Source organism: Cornus florida, unplaced genomic scaffold (assembly GCF_030987335.1).
Source record: "Cornus florida cultivar Cherokee Brave unplaced genomic scaffold, ASM3098733v1 CherokeeBrave_3.0.0_Hap2_Chr11, whole genome shotgun sequence".
NCBI classification, from domain to species: Eukaryota; Viridiplantae; Streptophyta; class Magnoliopsida; order Cornales; family Cornaceae; genus Cornus; species Cornus florida.
In genome coordinates, this window is record NW_026775581.1 from 80,573,973 (window position 1) to 80,601,302 (window position 27,330).

Below are 27,330 nucleotides of genomic sequence, written 5' to 3' on the forward strand. Positions count from 1 at the left end.
TATCATATAATTAGATTGTGGTAAGTTTAAGGTTGTTTACATTGGTGACCACAAAGGGGAAAAGGACGGTTGGCTAAAGGGTAGTAATGAATGAGGTAATGGGGGATGAGTGTGAGTGAGGTTTGGTGGACACAGTCAACTAATGTACTTGAAAAGAATCAATACTTCATCAATTCCACCCAATCCTCCACTCCACATACCAACAAAAATCTCCCTTGCACCACTCCTCTTTTATCTTTTATATATATATGCGTGCGCACGCACACACCTATGTTGTTTAATCTTTGTTACTGTATTATAGTATATCTTTGTTACTTGAGTTAGATCGTTAATTCACCTTTTATTGCAGTTATTTACGGAGTATTTTATTTCTTAACATTTTTCTTTTAATTACATTCAACCAACAACAATTGGATATTAGCCATTTTACCCTCGAGCTTTTACAATTTTGCATTTTATTTGTTTACAAGTTGGCATTTTGCAGAGATGCCCTTTGAGTTTCACACATGACTACTTTACTCTGAATCTCTTAGGCATCAAATTATCTTATTTTATGTTTGAATTATTAATTTGAAAACAATTTAAAAGTTTAAGTATTTTTTTTTTTTTTTTTTTTTTGGGGTTGCAATTTAAAATTATTGCATCTGGTCCCTGCACAAGGGTAAATCTACCAACTTGCCCAACTAAATTTTTATTTTTGGGAAGATATTTTGCATAATTGCACTTCAACATGTAGACAAGGGTACAAGCAATTTCTCAAGAAAGTTACTCCTACATAAATTGGTACATAATTGGGACGCACATTGGCATTCTCCCTTTTTATTTATTTATTTATTTTTATTGTACTCTACTTGTCTTTTTAATAAAATAATAAAGGGGTTTCATTTCTTGTCATTTCTTATTTTATAATAACCCAATTATCCTTTATTTTACCATGATTTATAAACTCTTAATTAAGCAATATAGAATACATCTTGTTCTCTATTTCTATTTGGAAGAATATTGAGGAAAATGATTTTGTTTCTCCAACAAACTAAAACAATATGTCGATGTCTCTAGTAAACCAAAGTCATCGTTTAATAGCGATTTTGCTTCAATTTTTGATTTGTAAAGAAAAATTGAAGATTTAGTTACGATTCGAAACTCCATTTACTACATCCCAAAAAAAATCCATTTACTACATATTCTTCTTCTTATTATTATTTTTTTAAAAATATGGGATTGCAAAATGACTTTTTTCTCCCCTAATATCACTTCATAGTTTTAGTACCGTCCACTTTTTGTTAAGACTGAAAGGAAAGTTCTTTAAAAAAACTATTAGATAAGTTGTTTTTTATGGAAAAAATGGAACAAAGAAACAATATATGAATAAAGCCGAGAGAAATGCGAATATTGAGATGAATGTGTGATAAGGCAAGAAAGAATAAATTTAGAATTGAACATATTTGTGAGTTGATTTAAATAACAAAATTAAAGATAAAAATGAGAGAAAATCAATTAAGGCGGGTTGTTCGTGAGTAAATAAAACCATTAAATGAAAGTAACTCTAGCGGGGAGAGGGGGTTCAAATTCAACATAAGCAAAATGTGTGCACGTTTAAGGGTTTAAATACGACATAAGCAAAAGGTGTGGGCGTTTACTTTACCATTCAAAAACGAAAAAATAAAAAGACCATATAAACTTTTGTTTAACTGAGATATGATTTAGATAGTGCAAAAAAAAAAAAAAATTTCTTGCAGCCAACTCTAAACAATTGAAAAAAAAATCCTTTACATAGGGGCCGGCAGAACCGAAAAAAAAAAAAAAAAAAAAAAAAAAAAATTGAATAAGAAAGAGATATTATCTTACACTTAAGAGGAAGAAAGCAATTTATAGAAAAATTAAGGGATGCATTTATAAATAACAACAAAAGGCAGCAGTACTACACAATATACATAAAACCCAAACCCATCTTCTCTCTCTTCCCCCTCCCTCTCTTTCTCTCTCTCTCTCTCTCACACACACACACACCCCAGTGTAAGAAGAGCAAAGATGCCAGGGAACAGACCCAACAAACATACCCAGAACACAACAGCAGCTACGGAACACTTTTAGAGAGAGACATAGAGAAACCCATTTAATGCAAGAGAGAGAAAGTGAGTAACTTTTGCTTTTTAATGCTCTCTCTCTCTATATGCATATGTTCTGAAAAAGTATACTTCTTTTATATTTTTCTGAAAATCGTGTACACCCTTTTGATGTTTTCGTTGAGTGCACTCTTTTGTTTCTCTCTCTAACATTCGTACTTTCTTAGGGAGCTATGCAGCAGCTTGATGATGATGTGCAGATGAGATGGCCGTGTCGGTGCTGATGATGTCTCAGTCTCAGAGTAAGACCAATGCCAACAGAAACACCGACGAAGTGAAGCCCACGGTCTTCCATGACTTTATGGGTCGGAACTGTGGGTCAGATTCGTCCCCGGCGGCCAAAGCGGCCGGCGATTTCGGCGGCGATGCCAGGCTTTCGGAGCCGTCTCAGTCGGCCTCTGCCTCTGCCTCTGCTGGTGCTTCCTCTGGCGGTGGCGGCCGTGGACCCATAACCATTTCTGATCTGGGTTCTGGTGAGTTCATCAATTTTGTTGCCACAATTTGTTCTTTACTCTGTGTACTTGAATGGTAATTTGTATATTCATCTCTAATTAAATGGTTTTTTTTTTTAAATTTTTTTTTTCCCATGTATTTTATCTGTATCTCTCTGGTGGAGTGGGTATTTTGTTATGGAGTAGGTTCAGTGAGGTCATCACTGGTGCTAGTACCTTTTATGCTCTCTCTCTCTCTCGCTCTTATTTTATAGATTTTATTTGCCTATGGGTATGCTTCATTTCCATATCTTCTCTCTTTTTTTTTAGGCATCCTTTAGCTCTAGTTTTATTTTGCTTATTATTTAGTATGTAGGTTCAACAAATGTGATTAGTTTGTTCGTCACTTGATGTTGATGTTGTTTTTGCTTCTCATAGAATCATATAAAGTTCATTTTTTACACATTTGGGGCATTTCGTTTTGATAATACTTGTGCACTTCATTATCTTGTGAGTCTTCATCAGTTAATCATTAACGGATGTGATTAACAGATGCAGGTGGTTTATCATGATTCATGGAGCTTACTGGTTGTAACTGTAGTTGTGATTGTATTGTTGAACTGCCTCAATTTTGAGTTTGTTGATAATTCTTGTCTTAGGGTTTTTAAGATTGAAATCTGTAATGATAATTTTCTCATCAATTATGGTAGAACGACAGGTCGGAAATCATTTTGAGGGGGTGCCACTGTATGGCCCCAGAAGTGATCTTTTGGGCCCTGAGATAAGTAACAGGTTAGTGGGAAGTAAGAGAAGTAATTCAGATTCTGCTTTCATCGGGTCATCCAGGGGCGGGTTTCCACAAATGGGAGAAAGCTCGCATTTGATGAAGGTATGCATCAACAGCATTTTTATGTTTTTCTTATCACATTGTTAAGTTGGCTTAAGCCCATCAATATAATTTGTATTCATAATCTCTGACAGTGGGAATCTTCTTCATATTCAGATGCTTCGGAATGCAGGGGGAGAGCGACCTAGACCGTCCTGTGATGAGGAAATGTTCTTTGGTATGCATCAAAGGAACCCAACTTCAGCATCTCTTATCTTGCAGGTGCCTGCTGGAAGTAGGAATGATGCCAATGTTTCCAAATGGGAGCGTGCTCTTCCCATAAATGTTGGTCCTGCAGTGCAGTATCCTCCACGTGCAGGTCAAGTTGCAAGTTTTGGGTATCAAATTCCTTCGAACAGATCCAAGGATACAAATGCAGGTCCATCAGTAATTTCTCAAGCAGCTGCTGATGAAGGATCGAGGACTGGAATTAAAGGGTCTGGACTTTTGAGCTCCATTAATGCTAGTGGTGGAGTTTCTGAAAGACACCCATCAGGGATGTTGTCAAGTGAAAGCAAGCAGAAGTCTAAGACACATGTTGCTGACCCAGAATCTTCTATTCCTCCAAGGTAAATAGTTAAATATCATTTTACAAGTTATTATACCTTTGTAATTTGGGATGTGAAGGAAAATTGATGACTTGAAATTTCATCCATTTGGTGGCAGCCGACATGGATTGACATCTGCAAGTCGCCAGATGACTATATTTTATGGCGGTCAAGCACATGTGTTTGATGATGTTCACCCAAACAAGGTTTGCTTTCTGCTTGTTTGTGAAGATGACATCTCTGTTTAAAGTAGTTGGTCAATATTGTTTATCAGATTTATATGCTTATCTTGCATGCTTATCAAATAATTAATTGGTTATAAATGGAAGTGGCTAAGAGAAGGATATGTATGATTGATGCTCAGCTTGGCTGAATTCCACGACATAATCAATTGGCATTGAATATTTCTAAAATAAAAATAGCTATAATGTTAACTTGTAGCTTCAGTTTTATCGATTGTTTCTGGTTCTTCTGATCTGAGGATGTTTCCTGGTTGTACTCATCTTATTGAAACCATTATCTGCATCACACATTTAAACGTCCTTTTTAAAATGCTGTACCTGATATAGCATAAAAAGGCATGTATCGCAGATACCTAAGTACGAATATCATATGGACTCCATTCTTAATTATTTTTCAACTGTAGAAGATGATGTTTGAAGATTGCTTAATGAATGATTGTGCTTTACGAAGTATTTCCAACAAATGAATCAAAGTTGGGGATTAATTTCGCTTTCGATACTGAAATTTTGGATGGTTCTTCTTAATTAGAGGACCATTTTCTCTGGCCCTACTTTTCCTCTCTTTGGCAAAATTAGGCCGTCTCAGTTAGTCTATTTCTTTTTATCCTTTCTCTCTCTCTCTCTCTCACACACACACGCACTCACACAGACACAATTTTGTTGAATCTTCCATTTTACTAGCTCTAATGCAATTCTGCTTTAAAGAACTCCTTTCAATTCACTTATTAATAATGGCTTAATTGTCAAGCATGATTAACAATACTGCACCTGTTTCTACATTTTTTTGTTTTTTTAATTATTATATATATATATATATATATATATATATATATATATTTATGCTGAAATCATGCTTGAATATATTCTGTCATGATTTTTACTTAAATCTCTATTTTGAAAACCAGCCTCAAAACTTAAATTTTCCATTTCAACAGAACCAATGGCTTTTTTTCTTGCTGTCTGGTGATAGTGGATATCTCTTGCTACTCTTGGTGGCCGAGAGAGGCATACTTTGTTCGCTCCTAGGATCCATGGTTTCAGTTAATGGAAAAAAAAAAGAAAAGAAAGAAAACTGCTATTTTATTTGATGATAATAAAAAATGATTTTTTGAATCAAGAAGTTGACGCATATGATACACACATATTTATTTATATGTCTGTGTATATAAATTTTTTTTCATACTTAATGTTGGTATTAAGGACCATTGGCTGGTCAAATGGTAAAAGGCTCAAACTACAAAGCATAAGAATGCGGTTTGAGTATGAGATAAACTATTTTGTGAAAAATAATGCTAAAGTTTAAGTTTGTTTCTAGTCCACCCTCCTAGCATTCTGCTGAAGCAGAACCAACATGAGTAATAGCCTTTTTTATGTTTAATGTTGAAAATTGGCATGATGTCCATGCACTCATGCATACAGTCTAAAAGTAACCTATACCATGACAAACCTTCAAGGGCAGGTTGCATGAATCTCATTCTCATCCGTTTCTTTATAGTAATAAGTTTTTATGTATTTTATAACTATCTCAGATTCTCAATGCAATTCTCTTTTGCAATCGTCATCAGTACTCTTACACTTGTGGCATATTGTTTTTAACTTGTGGTCTTTATTGAAGACTGAAACATCCTAGTCAATATTTAGAAGGAAGACTTTGAATTTCTTTTGGCCTGTACATGTGCTATTCTTTTGTGATGTTTTGATTTTAAAAATTAAGTATGAAAAGAGTTTTCTATTATATTCCATAATTCATATATAATACAACCTTATATATTTCATATTTGTAGGACTTGTAATTACATTAAACTTAACTTTTGGATTGTTAAAGTATCCACTGTCTTTTGGTTCCTTCACAGTAGAAGGGCCTTCCCACTTAGATGCAAACTTCAAGGCAAACTGTCCCCTCATAATGTGGCTGGCTGTTTCTGAACTAAGTATCATTCTTTAGTTTCTTATGGAATAACATTGCATTTGTGGCTTAAGACAGTTATTATATGCTCACGAACATGCTTGGGCTCAGTGTCAGGCCCTCTTGTAGCGCCCCTAAGTTTGTATGCATTGAGTAGTACAGTACAACGCCCTCGAGTGTGAGACCAGCTGATGGTACTGCGAATTCTATGCGTAGGGCCGTCTTGTCACCATAGTGTCACGCCCCGCCTATGGAGGTTGTGCCACGCAGGCGACACGCAGACGTTGAGGAGGACGCTGCATGGCAACTGCATGGCGAGTGAAGTTTCTAGAGTCTTCCGGAGTTGTCTAGAGTTGTGTGAAAGATTCTAGATATGTGTAGTATATTCTAAAGTTCTCCAGAATTGTGTGGAGTAGTATGGAGAGTTCTAGAATATTGTAGATACTTGTGGATAAGTATGGAAGTGTGAAGAAGGTGGGAGAAGATTCTAGAGAATCGATCTCCACTGTTGGTTAGAATGCATCCTAGCCATCCATTAGGGATGGGGATGCCTATAAATAGGAGTAGGACTTCATTTTGTAGCCAACAAGTCCTAGAGTGAGTCTTGAGAGCCTTGTAGAGAGTTTGAGTGCTAGCCTTGTACAAAGCATTCTTTGAAGTAATAGAAGTGTTCTTCCTTTGCCAACTTAAGTGCCTTAGTGTGCGTGAGTGTGCAAGCCAAGTGGAGAGAGGGCGAGGGCCACTACAACACTAGTAAGCGCACGAGGGGAGTGTGTTGGCTAAGGTGTGCATGGGAGTTAGGCTGACCAAGCACTTGCGAGAGTAGAAGCAACGTCTTGGTGCCACACGGGAGTAGCTAGAGTGGTGCTTAAACTCTAAGCCAGTGACAATAGGCTAAGTTCAAGGTTGTTTTCTAAGTAGATTTCTTTGGATTTTTGGTAGGTCTAAAGAGCTGGGAGTTTGGTTGGCTCAAGACTTGTGCTTCCTATCACAGTGGGAATGCTATTGCCAAATCTGCAAATCTTTGAAGATATATTTGCTCTTAGGATTTACAAGTGATGATATGTGGATAAGGAATTTGTGTATGGATATTTCAATAGGTGATGCAGTATTTTTCTTTTCAGAGAATTTTGGGGGATTTAGAAAACATATTTTAGGTCTTATGTTGCAGTTATGTTGGGTGGACGTGGAGTCAATTTCAGTTCACTTTGTACTTGTAGGATTTTGTAAAGCATACAAATAGCCCTGTTGGATGATAATTAGAAAGCACTTTAGAGATGGATGAATACAAGAAATTGTTGAAATACCTCTCTTTTCTCTTGTCTATGGATATTCAGAGGCTTGGAAGTTGCATTGCCCTCTCTCTCTCTTTTCATCTTTTCTGTTCTCTCTTTTTTCTTCCTCCTTTTGTTAAGAGCTATGTTTCATCGACTCTGGTACGTGTGTTGGGTGTGGGTATGTTTTAAAGCATTGAACGTATCTAGGTAGAAATTGTAATTCCATGGAGGAGATTGTAGATTTTTTGGACTCCTTGAGAGTTTAGAGGCCCTATTTGGCCTTGTGTAGCTTTTGATGGATGCATTCCCCTTTTCAACACCTTCTTTTTAATGCATATATTACTTATCAAAAAGAAAAAAAAGCATTGGACATTCAAGGAAAAAAAAAAAGAAAAAGCATTGGACATATCAAATTTCCAGATGGAAGGACACATGGACGCTGATAAATATTTATATTATTTTGTACATTTTTATTTTATCTTTTAGAATAAAATAATGTCTTTATGTAACATAACATTCAATTTAGGCATTTCAGTCGATTTGAAGTAATGATTATAATAAAGTGAACTATTGTATGTATTTTATAGGGGCATGTCTAACGATATAGTTTTTGGGTGCATGTCCAACCAAAGTGTCAAACACATCTCATATTCATGTCCAAGTATTGTGTATCCCGATACTTCTCCTACTTTTGAAGAGTCCATGTAACCTAGAACTAGTGGCTTTAAACCTCACTTTCATATCTCTTTTCCTCCCTGTTATCTTCACTCGCTTTCTCATCATACTCGCCATGCAATTAAAAAATTGTTGTGAGAGACAGGTTATATAACTAATGTCATGAAGGCTATCCAACAATGCCTAGGAGATGAGGTCACCAAGAAGGCCTGTCTAAGGCAATGCCTATCTGGAAATATACATATCCTGATTTCTACCTCGATAGGATTTTATATTGTTGGATTGATGATTGATAAAAGCACTACAAATTGGTTATTTTCAAAGATTTACTGCTATGACTTCTTATGAAGAGCATTTTGGGGAAGATACAGAGGTTTTTTTTTTTTTTTTTTTGATAAGTAGGGAAGATATAGTGGTTTTGAGTTAGAGAGAGAGAGAGTAGACAGGGGGAGAAAAGAATCCTGGTAAGCAGTCTTCTCTCGGGCCTCCCATATTGTGTTGAGCAAAGGTTGGAGTGAATTACCAACAGGTCAGTGGCCTAGCGGTACTAAGCTCCTACTTCCCAAAGGGAGGTCAGGGGTTCGAGCCTCGGTGGAGGCATGTGTGTGTGAGTACCAATTAAGGAAAAAAAAAAAAAAAATGTTACAGTGAATTAACAGACTGATGAGATAGGTTTTTGGGGTGGATTTTGACAGCAAGGTTCAGTGGGTTTATAGATTTGTAAAAATAACTTTTTTCCAATACCTAGGTCGTATCACGGTGTGTAATTGGTTTGTAATTACCAACGGGCTAATGGCCTAGCGGTATCAGCCTCTTACCTCCCAAAGGGAGGTCAGGGGTTCAAGTCTCAGAAGAGACAAGTGTGTGTGAGTACCAACTAGGAAGACAAAAAAAAAAAAAAAAAAAAAAAATTGGTTTGTAATTCTATTTTTGGGGTTTCTTTATTCGTATCTTGTTTTATTTAGGTGACCATAGTGGAAAAGTTTGTTGGTTTGGGAACTTGATATCTGACAAATGGGCTTAAACTTATATATCTACATAAGAATTTAAAAGAGTTAAAAGCTCAAAGAGTCTAGTAAACACATTGATTGTTTGAGTTGCTGCTGCGGTTCTATAATATTGTACAATTATAATTTGTCCTCCCTGTCTTGTCAAATTAATTTCCTCTTCCCCTTGATAAGCTGTGTTATTTTATGTCAAGGACCCAAGGTAATGAATAATTGAATATCCACATTCCCCCATTAAACTGGAATAGGCAGGCACTCATGCACTCACCATGTGGCAGTGATTGTTGGCTTAACCAAATATGTGGAGTCTCTGGAGAGTATCTTATTATGAGTCAATACCATTATATGTGCGACACTACACTAAAGACCCATTCTGTGGAAAAATACACCTTCACCTTGGATGGTCAAAAGCTTTAATGGCTGGGCACTGTCTAATTGTAGCCTTGCTACCGCCATCCACCCTGTGCCAGGGATCTGCCGTCAGTTAGGTGAGGCCACTCTGAGGATGCTAATTTTACTACATGCTGCATAATGCAGATGGTGTCTTTTGTTTAGATGAGGTGAGGCTTAGACTACATTAATGCACATGTGATTCCATCTGAGCAGCATGCATCTGTCCCTAGTTTACTCAAGGTGCTCTAATATGATCTATATTATTGACCTCCCTTGCTTCACTTGATAGACAAACAAAAATACATTAAACATGCCAGGCCATAGTGAAGATTTTTCTTATAGCCTAATTTTAAATTTATTACTGATTTGATATCTTTGACGTATAGATCTGCTGCTTCTGTAATCGTATGTTGCGTCACAATTTATTTCCTTCCACCATGTGAGTTTTAGTCCTGATATTTACAGTTTCATTAAGAGCATTTGGTACTGTTCGGCATATGAGTCATGTGTTGGCAATTTCCTACTCAAAAGCTTTAATTTGTAATTTGTGAAAACGTTGCGAGTCGTATGGGTACAACATTGAAGACAATATAGACAAAGGTTGGCGATGAACACGGCAAGGAATCAACATGCTTAATCACACATCTAGGGCACAAGTAATTTGACCTAAGACCTTAAATGACCTAGTTCGATCTTGGAGTGGCTCAAAGTTTTATTCATTTATTTTTATTCTTTCAAATTGTTTTTGAAAAATTGGTTTTCAAATATAAAGGGTTTCAACAAATTTTAAAATTGAGTGTTTGCTGATAAACACTAATTGAATGGTCAACGGATCAAAGCAGCATTGAGCTATTTGAGCTGTACCTTTGAGATATTGAGAGTGTCAATCGAGGTAACTCTTGAGGGTATCGGCTGAAAACTCGATTGATTGAATCCTATGGAGATTTTTTTTTTTTTTTTTTTGAAAATACACTCAAAAGAGATTGCTATAAGGATTTAACTTACCAGAATATATGATTCTCCTATATTGGCTATAAATATGAGGTTATAGTCAATCTAGGGATATTTTATAAGTCTCAAAAGCATTCAGATAGAGTGAAATTCTCAATTACTCAATCTAGAGTTTCCTTAGATATTGTTGTATGTAATTTAGTATTCATCAAAGATAAGTTCATCAGTGTACTGAGGCAGTTCAATCTAAACGATCAGAATAAGGAAGGACATTAGAGTAGCAGATTCGTGAGGAGCAAAATTTGTTGACAAAGCGGACAGACAACATAGAGAATTTGGCGTCGGTCTCTGTCAAGAGGTAACTAGGGGTTCAAGGGTGAGAGAATTGTCAACCTAGTTGTAACTTATTTCTCATATAATGAATTGTTCTTGGCTAGACTACGTCCTGTGGATTTTCCTTGTCTAGGGTTTTTCACGTAAAAGTTCAGTGTCTTTGCTCTTTCTTCACCTTTTTATGGATGCATGATTATGAATGTAAAGTTGAATTTTAAAACTAACTATTGCAAGCTAAAACTTCAAATCACAATCATCATAACTGCCTAAAAATAGGGTTTTTACGTAAAAGTTTAGTGTCTCTGCTCTTTCTTTAGTTTTTATGGATGCATGATTCAGTATGCGATGGTTGAATTTAAAAACTAACAATCGGAAGCTAAAAATTCAAATCACAATCATCATATAAGTTATATAACTACCTAAAAAAAAACTGAAATTTTAAATTAGTATCCATAAGACCGATTCACTCCCCCTCTTGGTCTATTTCACCGTTCTTCCTCTGACATGATCAAAGCCTTGGTAACGGTCACTATTGTCAATTGGTATCAGAGCAAGTTACTTAACATAGAGAGTTGATCTATAGGAAGAATATGGATATTAAGAAGATAAAATGGGTTAATTTTGAACTCGGAAAAAAAAAAAGGGTTAATTTTGTGTTTTATGATAAAAATGTTAACTTTGAAAATTTGATGCATTAAAATCACTCTAGTTTATACTTCTTCTAATAGTGGCACTGAAGGAAATTAAACTTGTTAAAGCATGATAATTCTATTTGTGATGTTTCTAATGATGAATTGAAAAATATATCATCTCATAATGAGCATAATTTTGAATGTGGTGAAAATTATCTATTTAGGCTAGCTTTTGCGGAATTACATAATGATTTCTTGAGTTTAAAATTTGAAAATTCTGAGTTGTTGAACAAATTAAGGGCAATGGAAATTAAATCAGAGAAGAATAAGTTAGAAATTGCTACTTCAACAATCTTGCTGACTAAACTTAAAGAATGTAAAAGGTGTATTGATTAGCAAGATAAAGGCTCTAGAATTAGAAGCTACACAGTCTAGGAAGTTGAATTAAAAAAGTGAAAATTAAGATCGAAAAGCTAGTTGAATTTTAGAATAATAAATAATGCAGTTGTCAAAGAGATGCTATAATCTTATGGCATTAAAGACAGAAGACTCTGAACTATAAATACATCTAACTCACTTGATCACATGGATTTGATGGGTCCAATACATATAGAAAGTATAGGTGGCAGAAAGTATATTTTAGTAATGGTAGATGACTTATCTAGGTATATATGGATAGCATTCTTGAGAGAAAAATCAGATACTTATGGTAATTTTAAATCAAATTGTCAAAGAATTCAAAATGAAAAAGTTAAAAATTTGACTTAATTAGGAGTAATCGAGGTAGAGAATTCTTAGAAGAATGCATTGATATTGTGAGCAACCTAGGTGTAAAGCATGAATTCTCTGCTGTGGGTACACCACTGCAAAATGTTTTAATTGAAAGGAAAAATAGGGTAATGCGAGAAGTGACACATGCAATGTTACATTCGAGTGGTCTAGCTCAACATTTTTGGACAGAAGCTGTAAGTACTGCGTTGTCATATCCTAAATAGAGTTTATCTTAGAAGAATGCATTGATATTGTGAGCAACCTAGGTGTAAAGCATGAATTCTCTGCTGTGGGTACACCACTGCAAAATGTTTTAATTGAAAGGAAAAATAGGGTAATGCGAGAAGTGACACATGCAATGTTACATTCGAGTGGTCTAGCTCAACATTTTTGGACAGAAGCTGTAAGTACTGCGTTGTCATATCCTAAATAGAGTTTATTTGAGGCCTAACACTAATAAGACCTCTTATAAATTGGGGTACAATAAAAGCCTAACTTAAAGTACTTCAATTTTTTTTATAGTAAGTGATGTTTTAAGAAATACAGAAGATCTAGAAAAGTTTGATTCTCATAACGATGAAAGTTACTTTTTGGGCTATGCTTCAAACAATAGGGGTTCATCATGTCTTTAACTAAGAACTAAAAAGTTGATTGAGTCAATCAATATGAAGATAGATGATGAATATTTAAAATATATATATTTTTTGTTATAAGTTGATAGAGTAAGGTTATTGGGTTTGTAAGTCAATTAATGTAAGGTGATTGGGTTTTCCAGTGAGTCAGTCATTTTTATGTATGTATTTTAAGTTTTGTTTTAGAATTGCCAGAGGGGAAGATTGTTGGGTATATGAGTCGTATGTTGTTATGTCCTACTCAAAACTATGGGTAGTCATGAGTCATACGAGTACCCAACCATTGAAGACAACACAGATAAAGGTTGGCAAAGGACACAACTAGGCATTAGCATGCTCAAATCACATTTATTGGGTACATGTAAATCAATCTTATAAAAACCTTAAATGATCTAGTTTGATCTTGGAGAGGCGCAAAGTTTTGTTTTAAATACGTTTTTGAAATTTGGCTTTTCAAATATTAAGTATTTAAAAAAAAAGTTAAAATCATAAAACCCGCATCTACTTTCAAAATCGTGCACAAAACCCCGAGTATAATTAAAAAAAGCCCTGAACTAACAAAACTTGTCATGTTACCCCCAAACCCGTGTCCAACCCGTTAAATGGGTTGTGAAATGTCAAATTTAACCTTGCTATTTAATATTAAATTAAAAGCTATAATTATTATTTTAAAATTATAAAAGTAATACGGGGCAGTAATGAGTCATCGATCGCTAGTAAGATAACAACCTATCTAACATTAAATAATATTATTATAAAGGGGCATTTTTTTAGTTTTAGCAAGTTCTAATCAGATGGGCTAAACGTGAGGTTGGTCACAAGGACATAGGTGCATATTATAGCAAGTTGAAAGACAAGTAATATAACTTCTAACAGTTACAAGACATCAATTTCCAACTATTTTGGTCTTGAACCAATACAAGCTCATGTAAGCTTGAGCCTATGAATCTTTATCTAAGAAGCACGGACACGGATACGGGACACGGATACGACACGACACGGACACGGCGACACGGCAAATCCAAAAAAATTAGGACACGGACACGGCGAATAGTATATATATATATATATATATATATATATATATATATATATATATCAGCATTAATAATTTTTTAAAAAAAAACACTGATATGTTTAGGTTGGAATATATATATATATCACTGATATGTTAGTATATATATATATCAGCATCTTTAGGACACGGACACGGACACGGCGAATTGTGGCATCTTTAGGTTAGTATATATATATATCAGCATCTTTAGGGTAGTACAAAACAAAAAATAGAACATATCAGCATTAAAAATTAAAAAAAAAAAAAAAAAAAAAAAATTAACATATCAGCATTAAAAATTAAAAAAAAAAAAAAAAATCCAGAAAAGTGTGTCCGAGCCGTGTCTGAGCTGTCCGAGCCGTGGCCGAGCTGTCTGAGCCGTGTCCAAGCCGTGTCCGAGCCGTGTCCAAGCCGTGTCCGAAAATAAAAAAAAATAAAAAAATTCCAGACACGTTTTTTGGCGTGTCCGTCACGTGTCCGTGTCCGACACGTGTCAGACACGGATTCTTCGCCCATTTTGGAGTGTCCGTGCTTCTTAGATCTTTATCATCAATACAAGGATCTGGATCTTTTTCAGAATGACAACTGATAATTTAAGAACATGAGAAAAGGGAAAATGAGTCGAAGTTTTAGAGGGTGAAGTTTTTATTACTTTGCTTGCCCCCTTGGGATTTATACGAGTATTATTATGTTTATATACACTTGCACTATTTGTGCTCCATACTTAGTTGACCAGAGTTGTAGCTCCTTGGGCCATACTTTTGAATTTCTTTTGATTATAAATTCAAAAGTTTATAATCATTGAACGTTCAAAACAGTCGATGTTCAAAAAGTTGAAATACTGCAACCCTTGTTGAACAAACTAAATACACACAACACATTCTAGGATATAATCTTTTAATGATCAGAACAGGCAAAGGTCATTACTGTAACAACGTAACTAAATAAACACTTATTTACAATAAACGTCAAGCTAGCCTATATAACCTACAAGAGGCAGGCTTGTTCAGTAAATTATACATGCAGATTACATTCTTTCCTTGTGTGCAACAATCTGCTCACTCTCACCTTTGCAATCCTAATAATTCTCTGTTTCCGTCTTTGCAACCCTAGAATTTTTGTTTTATACCTTTTGCAATATATATTCAATCTTCAGCAATGTGACATCAAGACTTGATGATTAAACATCTGTTAACATGCTCATAGAGGACTTTAGAGCCTTCTGTGGTTCATCATCACTTACATGTAGGGAGTCCACAAAGGCTTTAGGACATCACAACATTGTGTGCCTCTTTATGTTCTATAGACCAGAACTTTTTTACCCTCTTTTAGTTTAAGAACTGTTTCGATTATTCTTGATTGCTATTATTTTGTTCTATTGCTTTTATATACTGGCCTGCTTTCTTTATATTATGTTACATATTGTTCTTTTAAATTTAGTTTAATGAATGTATACAAAATATTCTGAGAAAGTTGCGTTCTATTTAATATTTATTGCCACTTAAATAGAATTTCAATTAAAAATATACATAATGCTACTGCATATTTGATTTAACAAATTTGCACCCTTATCTTGATACATTTGGTATGGTTTAAGGTGTCTCTTAATAAGGATCATCGAGCCTATTTTTGTTTTCGGAGCAATTAAATTTAGAAGTGTATCCCGTCAAGGGAGGGAATTCATGCTTGGAGTTTGTTGGGCTTCTCTATGGTGCAGTTGCTTGTCTGTTGCACCCACCACATACTACCATTTTTCAACATTTGGATGTTTTGGTTTGAGAAGTTCATAAATGTGATTCTTGAGATATCTATTGATGGATGAAATTATTGTATTGCGAGCTAAATTTGAAACATCATAAACATTTTCACACTCTATACTTAACTACTAAATAACATATCACTTGCAATAATCCAAGATAGCCGTGAAGTTCACACTAAAGAAATATATGCCAGATCTTGGGTATTTCATACATTTTTCTTCTTCTCACGGCTTTTAGACTACTGTTAGTCTGTTGACATGTAAGTTTCATCATTAAAATTCAGAATCTGGATTGCTACTCACACATGACATGACCAGTTTGCCTCCTGATCTATTTCAGGCAGATGTTATAATGGCTTTAGCTGGATCAAATGGAGGATCTTGGTCCACAACTTACTTGCCAAAGTCTGCTGTGCGGCCATCCCCTGGTGAAAGTTATATCCCGAGAGGAGAGAATGAAACTGGCGTGGCCAGTAACTTTGCCTTACCGCGAGATTTCCATAGGAGGTTACTTGTCACAGGGAGTCCCAGTCAAGGGTTTGGCTCTGGTGATCGAATCTCAATGGTGCCAGGTGATCCTCTAACCTGATCCTCCAGGATGTAGTGTGCTGATTCTTGGTTATCTCTTTTGGTTATCTCTTTTTTTTTCAGTCAAAAGGTATGGGCTACACAACGGGCATAGTCATTTTCGTACACATAAACACCACCCAATTCCATGACTACTATTATTACTTGAACTCTGCACCTTGTCTTAATGAAGTAGGAAATCCCCTGAGCTAGGCAAACTTCAGAATGTTTATTCATTGTAAAGAGTCTGACTTGATCTGGATGGTATTTATAGGTACCCTTTTCTTTCTTTCTAATATATATATGTATAAGCAATTCCAGTGATGTGCCGTTTCATGATTTTAGGCATGACCCTGGTTTCATGATCTTAGAAGCTCCTCCAATGCCCTCTTGCATCTAAAATAGGGGGAGATATCACCGTATTCAACACACACTCCATTACAGTTATGACCTAGACTTGCCAAAACCGTCCGCCTCCTAGTTGCTTCTCCAATTTTCCTTGTTGCCTATTGTAAAACATGCTTTACTTGGTTATGAGTCTATTCATGTAAAGAAAATGCATCTTCACATGCTGCAAATCTTAAAATGCAACTCTTCTATTTTCTCCATGTGTTTGTTGAATGCCTCTAATGTATTCACTGATACTGGTAATCAAATGCATGCGGTAGGTGGTCATCAAGGCATTATTTCAGCTAAAGATAAACGGACATCAGGCCAAGCAACAGAACCTGGTATTGAAGAGGAACGAGAGGTTAAATTAAATTAAATGTGTTTGTAGCCTTTCAGAAGTCAATATTTTGTTTTCTGCTTTCCTTCTTTCACCATTGGGGCTCTCTCTCCTCTCTCTCTCTCGGCTTTCTTCTTGTTTCATTTATGGGGACGGAAATAGCTTTTTTGGATTCACCACCAGAATATAAAACTAGCTGAAGTTTCCCATCTGCTTGCAATTTGTGTTTATCCTCGAATTTCCTCATAGAAGGCCCTTTCTTTACCTGGTTTAATTTCGGCTGCATTTCAATTTTTAAAGTTATATGAACTTCATTGAAGCGATGGAATCTAATTTCCAAGGTTGGTAGAATGCTCTTCCAGATTCTTGTGATCTAAGAGTCATTTGTAGTGCTTTTATTAACTAAGAATCATTTGCAAAGTTGTAAAAAATTTAGGACTGAAGAGTACTGTTCATTTAATCAGGCTCTTTTGATTGACTCAGAAAAAGCTTTTGTTGATGCTATCCAAAAAGAAGCTATGGGTAACAACTATTTTGTCCAATAAACCAGTGGACATAAAATCAGCAAGCATGAAACCATGAAAGTCAAAGAAGCCAATAAAATGATCCCAGTTTTTATGTAGGGTCAGTGTGGGGAATTGGGCTTTTAATCTCTGAATGGTCTCATTTTTTATGTCTGCCCCAATACTAGGTGGTGGGACTGGGTACTCGTGCTTTAATATCTGTTGAGAAATTTTTTTATGGTTCCGCACTAGATGGTCCCGACCAATCACAGTTTGTCACGCATACACGTGTTAGGTTTATTTATGGTCCTGGTCAATCATAATTTGACATACAAACACGTGTTAGCTTTATTTAGAATTTTGTAACTGTTGTGATTGGTCGGGATCATGTAGTCCCGTACCATGTAATAATTTCTTATTTGGTGGAGGAAGAATGGAAGAAGGGGGAAGGGAGGAGAGATGTACCTTTCCTTTTGAAGGAAATATGGGAAGTTCCTTCCCTCATTTTGGAAGGAAAGGTGTTTGTAAATCAATTTCCAAAACTAGCACTGATGTCCATTATTTCTCTTGAGCTATATATCATCTATGAGCTTGTTTAGTTTAATTTTCTGAAAAATGGTTTTATACTATTGGAGAAACTAGAACAAAAAAAATTTAGGAATTGTTTTTTTGAAATTGTTACATGAAAACATTCAGAAAAACCTAATTATCAGTGGTCTATAACTCTCTTAAAACTATTTTTGTTTTTAGAAGTTTCAAAAACTGAATCAAAGAGTCCTATGATTCAAGCAATCAAAGATAATTAAAGCCAATGTGGAGTGCACCTCCCATGTTAATATGATTGAGCTCAATTGAGCATATTAGACCCAGCTTGATTGGGCCTGTCCCAGACCCAAAAAAAAAAAATGGGCCAGGTTTAAGCCTAAAACAATGAGTTCACATATTTTAATTTTTTTATACTTGACTGAACTCTTGTATCTATAGGAAAATATGATACATCCTCCGAATTGGAGGATTCGGAATGAGATGATTGGGACATGGGAACCATTACATGATATCACAGTGATATAATGCAATAAGATCCACGTTTCCACTCACATAAATTATACTTGGCATCCTCCATATTTAGAGGATATATCATTACTATATATCTCTATTCAACGACTTATAGATGAGACTAAAAATTAATGTCAAATAAAAGATGGTCATCATCTTTGTGAGAACTGCTAATTTGAAAAAGATAATGCCAAGCCAACACTATATATATTGGGCTTATTTGGCATAATTTAGTGTTAAAACAAAGCAATATTGAAATAAAAAAAATACTACATGTTTTTCTCGATTTAGTGCGTTTGGGCAGTAGATATTTCATAAAATAAAGTTTTTGTAATTGCGTTCCACATAGAGGTAGTTAATTCCTCACTTTTCTTTATAAATACAATTTTTTTTCTTTACTTATCTACATCATTGACACTGTTCTCATTATATCTAACAAGGCACAGAGATTATAGTATGCATAGTTCCCACAAAAGCAACATTGTGTTGTGGAGACTCATTCCTCATCGGAATATATCTAATAAGGCACAGAGATTATAGTATGCATAGTTGTAACGTGTATTTAAATTAGTTTTATAATTAGTAATCATGCCATTATTATTGTATGTCTAATATATTAGTAAATTAGTAATAAAAGTGCTTTGAATAGTATTGTTACCAAACAAAATGAATCACCAAACACATAACATGTTTTTTACTTACAGCAATTTTGTGACAATTCAACTATTAAAAGTGCTTTCATCATTCTAACAGCAATTTCAAACAGACTCTTAGTATTATTTATATTGAGGAATGAGAAATAAAGGAGAGAAAAAAGTTTAGACATCTCAATTTCCTTGAGCAAATCAGCAGTGTAATCCATAGCTTCAACAAATTAAGAAACACAAATAAGTAAAACACATGAATCAAAGAAATATTAAGTAAAACAAAGCAATATTGGACTTTTGTTGATTCAAGGTTGAAAAGTTATTAAGTAGTTGAGATGGTCCCAATCAACAACTCTAACAACACATCATGCAAATGTGTAATTAATTTTATTTAAGTTTACGTTTCTATGATTTATTATTGTGATTGAACTTAGCTTAATAATTTGAAGTTTAGAGAAATAATTGAGTGGCTTGGCTTGGCACACGTTTATGTGGAGTTATTATGGATTTAGATTTTGGAGATGACTCGTTGGGATACGTTTGGGATCATTATTGCTATTTGGATTCATCTTACCTTTCAATCAACCCATTAACTTCCAAAAACAGATTATAACATCGTACCCAAAGAAATTGACTCCATACATCAACATCTGATAATCACACTATATTAAAAGACCTTTCCTTTTTCTTTTTTTCTTTTTTTTTTTTTTTTTTTTAAATACGCAATGTATAAAATTGTAATGTTTTTTACACGATGACATTAACATATTCCCTCTCTCATCCCATCAACAAATCAACCAGCTCTTTCCCATTTGCACTTTTCTCTCTTCTTTCTCATAATGTGCCTCTGCGCCTCTGTGTTTCTCACTCTTACAGGTAACATAGTGAATCATTGGCAGAAAGGGTATGCTATTGGCGGGAAAGGAAAGTGAAATTGTTTAATAACGAAAAAATAAAGTGAACGAAGCATATTTGTAAAAGTTATGTGGGGGGTTTTGGAAATACCACGGTTGGTTGTTGTTGGTGGATATATTTTTATATAAAAGGTATAAAATAATGGTTGGAGCTAAAAATTAGTACAAATATTTTGTATAAATTTATTATGATACTCAGATTTATCCAAAAAAAAAAAATATAGACAACCATTGGAGATGCTTTTAGATTTATGTTTTTAAACCTATATAAAGATATACAGTGGAATAATAAAATGAAATAAAGATTTTTCAAGTGTTCCTCCTTCTTCACTTACCTTCCAAAAATATATATTCTTTTCGATTCCACTTATTTCCAACAAAGTGGTATTTGAGACAAACCAACAAAACAATATCAGAGATTGAATGATCCTAAAGGCCACAACACGAAATATGCATACCGCAAGTCACTATTCCTTCTTTTCAAAGTAAATGAAGCGTTAATCAAGAATTGTTATAGATATTAGAATAAAGTTGATCTTAAACGGTAATATTTTGAGAAGAACATGTATCACTTTGATGATAAAAAAAAGAATAAAATGTATTTTATTAGTAAAAAGAAGTTGTTATCTAATTATAACAAGATGGAGATTACCATCACTTTATACCTCAAAGCATGTAATTTGTAAATTTTTTGTTTGGAGAAGGGCCAAAGAGTGGCATATATATAACCATATATATATATATATATATATATATATATATATATATAAGGTAAGAAGGGTTAGAAGTTAAACTAGTAAATACAGAGAGTTCAAATTTGACACTTCAAAATTTATCGAAAATACTCATCTACTAGACTATCCGTGTATATATATATATATATGTAAATAAATGCTCAATAATAGGTTTCTTAAACTAGCTATGCCGCCTCAAGTTTTGGAACCTTACATTTAGTAAGTTGTTACCTTAATTCCCGCCCTAATGATTGAGGGGTCTTCATTCACAAAAGATACATAGAAATGATGCAATTTGAAATTGTACAACAGCCACAAATTTATGATACTAAAAGTTCTATTTGTATTATTGCACTTTCTGTCAATTATTGGCACTACGAAATGAAGCTACTAGGGTAGGGACATCATGATATATATCAACAATATCAATATATAAGAAAAGTGCAATCAAACTTTGTGAGTATAATAAAGTATTGGGTTGATAATAGGGACATTATGATAGATGCAAACATATTAATAAAACAAGTGCAATCAAACTTTTTTTTTTTTTTTTAAGTATATATTGGGTTAAAACTTTATCAACCAAAACGTTATCCAAGCAACCGGTGTTGGTAGGAATTCAAAAAATAAGTTTTTGAGATTTTTTTTTTGAATTGCACTTCTGATTTGATTGGCATGTGTCACGTACCCTAAGAAAAAAGAAATTTTTTTTTTTTTTTTCTCTTTTTTTAAAATAAAAAATAGAAAATTTGAGTAAGTTACTCAAAAGTAGTGTGAGAATTCCTTTTTAGTCTAATGATATTAATACAATATTAATAATTTTTATTTAAAATTATTATTTTTACTTGACTTGCAATACGCTCAAGAAAATATCAAAACACTATTTATGATTTTTAGAGTGAGTGATTTATTTGTACAGATAATTTATTTTATTTTATATTTTCAAATGGTAATTTGTATAGACAATTGATGTGTAAGAAAGTCAACAAATTACAAAAGTTCAAAAAAAAAAAAAAATATTGTTAAACAAGTATTGATATGTAAGAGAATTAAAAATTAGAAGAAAGTCTAAAAGACGTGAGATTGTTGGCACAAAAAATGAAGTAATGATAAGATAAAAAATTTAGAATTTGTATTGAATGATATAAGAGTTGTTCGTAATTTTTTTTTGGTAATTAATAATTTAACAAAGTCTAATTAATACGTTAAAAGAAATACATAAGTAATATAATGAGATTACTTTTATGGCGGTCTTAAGCAATTGCCTTAATTGCCTCATAGTTGCGCAGCCTTGTGTGAGTTTCTTTTCACGGTAAAAAAAATATAAAAATAAAAGCTTAAAAAATACGACTAGAGATGGAATAGTATGGCTGTCAGAAAAAAAAATTAGACAAGGACAGATTAGAACAACAATAAATAAATAAATTAATAATAAAAAATAAATAAGTAATAATAATAATAATAATAATAATAAATATATAAGTAAGTGATAGGGTTTCATTGTTAAGTGCAACCAGATCTCGTGCCTCCAAGCATATATTATTGAAAAGAATAAGACGTATTTAGATTATTTTAGTTCAACTTTGCATTATTGTATTAGTTATTTGTCATGAATATGAATAATTGAAGTTAGTTCGCTATATGTTATTTATATCCACGTATATAAGACATCTATGCAGCAATTTTCCCTTTCTTTTTCTTTTTTTTCTTGAGAATTGAAATGAGAAAACTCTCAAATCAGAAGACCATACAAAAATTTCATCTGTTTTTTTTTTTTTATAGTTATTTTCTGAGAACAGGCCATTAGTAACTTTTATTTCCCTTTCTTCTTCATTAATTTCAGATAGAAAGTGAAAGAGTAAATAAAAATTTAAAGAAGGTTCATGATCAAGGGTGTAGATGTCATTTTATTTTATTTTTGATTGAAAGTTAAGGAAAAGAGGTTCGAGTAAGGGTAATTTTGGAATATAATAGTTATAATGCGGCTTCAATCAAGCTTGAAGAAATTAAGAGAAACGGTTTGGATGTCAATTTGAATTTGATTGCTCTATATACACTATCGACATAACTCGTCAATAATTAGAATAAAAGCAATGCTATAATGAGTGCACTCTCTCGTGAGTATGACATAACAAATACTTAATCCAACCGGTAAAGGCATACCCTCCGGGAAAAAAAAAAGGAAATACTGATAAAGATATAAGACATGAGCTCAAATGAGAACACACATGAAGACATTTTCTTAATGAAAACAAGAGTTATTTGGCATATACCTTGATAGTTGCATAGGCTACCATTCTTAAGTTTGTCCCATTAAAGATTCTTAGCCATAATAATCATATATATTCTTAATTTCTCCTATTTATATATGAAATATATACGCATCGTTTTCGGGATACACACCACAAAAAAACATTTTATAATGACTGTGATTAATTTCATTTTATCATATGCACTACATGAATTGGAAGGAGATTTATTGGATTAGGATTGTACAATTTGTTACATCATTTAAGAGTGTTTGACCATTTTATTTATACATAAAAATAATATTTAGATCTTTTTATTAAAGTGAAACAAATAAGATCATTAATACAGTAAAATGAGACTTAAATTATTTCACTTAATAACGTGGTCTAAATACCATTAGTCACTTAAATTTCTGCATTGACATTAAATGGTTAGAATTGGAAACCATTGAAAAAAGAGCCTACAGTATGAAATCAGATAAAAACTTGGCAGGGCTCTCAAGTGAAATTAATATTCTTTCAAGACACAAAATTAACATGGTGTAACAAGGTGGGTTGGACCCACAATTTTTTTTTTTTTTTGATGGATATCTCACAAAAGTTTTATGATATTTTATTCTTGAAAACTTTTTATAGTGGCATGTTAAATAAATCCTGTATTTTCATCATTTTCGTGCATATTTTAAAGATTTTTGTAAAAATATTTTTACAAATTTAATGGAATGCCATTACTTTTAGTCTTGTCTACTGTAAATAAAATGTTATTTTTATAGTCTTAAGACTAAAGAACAAGTCATAAATTTGGACGTCTTGAGTTAAAGTATTTGAGTTTAAATGATATGTGTGGTTTGCTGTGATAACATACATCTAAGATTTATCTTGCTATCATAAATTCAAAGGGTTAGTGGTTGGAAGGGTTTTCCATTGCCAAAAAAAATCTAAATCCCAATAATGATATTTTGTTTATTGAAAGAGAAGGAAAGAGAGATTGTTAATAATAAGGAAAATTTTGAATTTAAAAACTTTTATAATTGTCTTATCTTTTTTTTTCTTTGCGTCTTCGGTCCATATTTGGAAGGTTAAAAATTTGTGATACTCATACTCTTTTCTATTCTCTTATTTCTCCTCTTTATCAAAGGAAAGAAATTTATTTTTTCCTTCCCATCTTCCCTCTACCCCCTCTTCATTCCTTCCTACAAAGGAGCATTAGCTGGTTTGAGAAGTCCGTTATCTTTTTCCATGTGTCTAGGGTTTAGTCTCTTTTATATGCTTCCATCATTTTGAAAGACTAGAGAATTTTATTGAAAAATTGAAGTTGTTATTTATGTTTTTTCGGCTTAATTGAGTTTGCAGACACCCCCATTTCAAGGTTCTCTGTAATTTTGTCTTAAATTCTGTTGTGATTAACTTAAGTTGATTTTTGTTTAGAAAAGGAAGTGTTTTGATTTGTGTGCGTGCAGCAACAAAGTCCAGATTAAGACCTTAAAATAGCCGCGCCGGACTATTGATTACCACGCCGGACTATTGATAGATGCTTATGAAAATGAGAGAAAGATAATCTCACAAGAATTCACAATAATTATGAATTTGTGATATTTTCTTTCACCTATTAGATTGCTTTTCTCCGAATGAGTACTATAGATATCGGAAGTGGAATTTGGATTAACGGGATAGTTTAGTGCACAAAGAAAGATAAAGATAAAGAAAAAATGAACCCATTACTTGTAAAACGATCTCCATCATCACCCGTGCACTAAATTGTCATGTTCATTGAATCCAAGTCCAAATTCGTTAGAGATGATTGATGCAAGTCTATTGGGCTTTTGTAGTCTCTAGACTATACCTTTTTGTAGTTCCTCTATAGGTTGATTAAAGGCACTAATCTAATGTCATGTATTTATAGATCTTGCAATTATATGTATCACATCAGTTCTTGTGTTGTGGAGGTTGATTAAAATCTTTTAACTAATCTCCGAACTAATTTGATGTATCTATAGATTTTGCAATGATTTGCATCACATCAGTTCTTGTATTCTGTTTGTCTTTGTTAATTATTGATGATGATTAGATCTTGATGCAAAACACGAGTGGTTGGTAGTGTATATATTTCACCATCACCATTGTCATCAAAACTTAATTTCAAAACCAAAAAAATATTTGGCCCTCAAATTTTGAGATCTTTGTCATTTTCAAATCGTTATGAAAAAAAACACTTGATGATCCTCAGCAAGTGGTGTTAAAGTCAAAGATTGTCCCACTATTTAGCTTTAATTCGAAAAGTTGCTGTGAGATTTGTCCCACTATTTAGCTTTAATTCGAAAAGTTGCTGTGAGATTTGAAACACAATAAGTTGTCTCAAAAATTGTGGTGAGATTATTTTTTCAATAGGAGTCAATTAGTAGACGACTTTAAGTTCAATCATTATTGTCATTGGATGGTAACTGATTACATGTTTGTGGTCATACAAAAAAAAAAAAAAAAAAAAAAAAAAAAAAAAAAAAAAAAAAAAAAACAAACTTTAAAACATTTCTCTAGTAGTAAATTGTAACTGAGATCGGTGTTTCGCAATTCGATCCAAAAATTTAAGTTATTATTTGAAATTAACACCCAACTCATTTATATCTATTGCATTTTTCATCCGAATCCGATGTAGGACAAGACTTCCCTTATAACACCAACCATCTATCAAAGGGTTTAGAACAGACACCTTTTTACAAACCAGTCCAACAAATAAAAATCTTTTCTCAAACCCGTCTCACCCTGAATTGCATTTGAGTTGGGTGGATTCCGGATGTCCTAATATACATATTTTAAAAAAAATAATAATAATTCATTTTTAAACAAATTTAAGATAGATTTTGTACAAAAGTTTAAGTATTGTCAAATATTTAACAATTATAATAACAAAAATGTTCTACAAATTTAAAATTATAATAAGAAATGAAGATAAAATAAAATAATATAGCTAATAAAATAATATTTATTTATATATTTATTATTAATTGGAACGGGTTTAGGGCTTTTCAAATTTTAAGCTCTCTTCTTAAATACGCTCCTAACCCTTTTAGGCCTGTCCCAATAGGGGCAGGGACATGTTAAATTGACTTCCCAAGACTGTAATGAGTGATACTTCCTTACCTTTCACGAATTTGAGTACTCCATAGGGATAAGTAGGTGTGTGAGTGTGTTTCTTGTCAAAATAAATAATTAAATATAATAAGTTGTTTATTTTGTCCAACTTAATGTTTGAACACATTACTTTATTAGCTCAAATATCATATTTACCACCATAAACTATAAGGCCTAATTTGGTACTTACGATGGAATACTTAAGTAAAACTTTAAAAAATTAAATTCTAAAAAACTATCATGTTCCAAGTCTAAAAATCACCACCACGCGCCACTGCCTTCCATCGCCGCCGCCATCCACCTTCCATTGCCACCACCATCTTCCGCCACCAGGTGCAGAGCCAACATGTGCCCAGGGGGGTAGCTGCCCCTCGCCCTATGCTGGCCTACTAGAATTTTAATTTTTTTATACATAAATTTGTAAAAATTGATAAAATGCCTCCTAAAATTAATAAAATGGCCCTTTTGCCCCTGAATTCACTAATTTTTTATATATTTTATTTTAGGTGTATAATTTGTAAATATTTATAAAATATCCCTATAAAATTTATAAATTATCCCCCATAAAATTATTTATTTTTAAAAACGTCTTTAATTCTTTATCCTTTTCCTTCTTATTCTTTAAATTTCTTTTTGTTATCTTCAAAAACTTTTGCATTCTCTTTCTACAATTAACACCTATTTTTTTCTTTTCTCTTATATTTTTTCTTTTTATTTCATTTTCTTCTTAAATTTTTTTTTTCTTATTCATTTTTTATTCACTTATTCTAATGCACTGTTGTTACACTATTATATTTTCAATCTGTTTGGAAAAAAATTATTTTGTTAGTATTAACATGCCCCCCTGAACCAAATTTCTGATTCTTTATGAAGCACGGACACTTCTTCCAGGGATCCGTACTAGTGTCGGACACACGTGTCCGACACTTCTGTGAAGTGTTCAGAAATTATTTTTTATTAGATACGGGATGGACACGGATGGGACATGTACTCGACACAGCGAGGTATATTTTGTAATTTCTTTTAAGAAAAAACGAGATAAATTTTGTAATTTCTTTTAAGAAAAACGGAGTACCTAATGTAATTTTAAATGTATAAAAGCAAAATTTTGAAAAATTTAAAAAACAACTACATAGGCAATGAACTAATGAATGAAAAATGTTAAATATGTTGGAAAT

General features: G+C 33.2%; 1 protein-coding gene across 1 annotated transcript; it reads left to right on the plus strand.

Moving 5' to 3' along the window:
* Nucleotides 1-1,945: 1,945 nt before the first annotated feature.
* On the plus strand, nucleotides 1,946-17,194 carry LOC132287153 (protein TIFY 8). Its single transcript, XM_059789673.1, has 7 exons — nucleotides 1,946-2,135; nucleotides 2,294-2,599; nucleotides 3,268-3,446; nucleotides 3,561-4,012; nucleotides 4,110-4,197; nucleotides 15,967-16,198; nucleotides 16,862-17,194. The coding sequence occupies exons 2-7, from the start codon at nucleotides 2,332-2,334 to the stop codon at nucleotides 16,957-16,959; spliced, it is 1,317 nt and encodes a 438-aa protein (XP_059645656.1). The 5' UTR covers nucleotides 1,946-2,135; nucleotides 2,294-2,331; the 3' UTR covers nucleotides 16,960-17,194.
* The last annotated feature ends 10,136 nt before the right edge of the window (nucleotides 17,195-27,330 follow it).

Excerpts from the sequence above, each read along its gene's own strand:
- LOC132287153 (XM_059789673.1), top strand. The coding sequence starts at position 2,332 with ATGGCCGTGTCGGTGCTGATGATGTCTCAGTCTCAGAGTAAGACCAAT. Across the intron at positions 2,600-3,267 it reads CATTTCTGATCTGGGTTCTG|AACGACAGGTCGGAAATCAT; the intron begins GTGAGTTCATCA and ends CAATTATGGTAG. Across the intron at positions 4,198-15,966 it reads ATGATGTTCACCCAAACAAG|GCAGATGTTATAATGGCTTT; the intron begins GTTTGCTTTCTG and ends GATCTATTTCAG.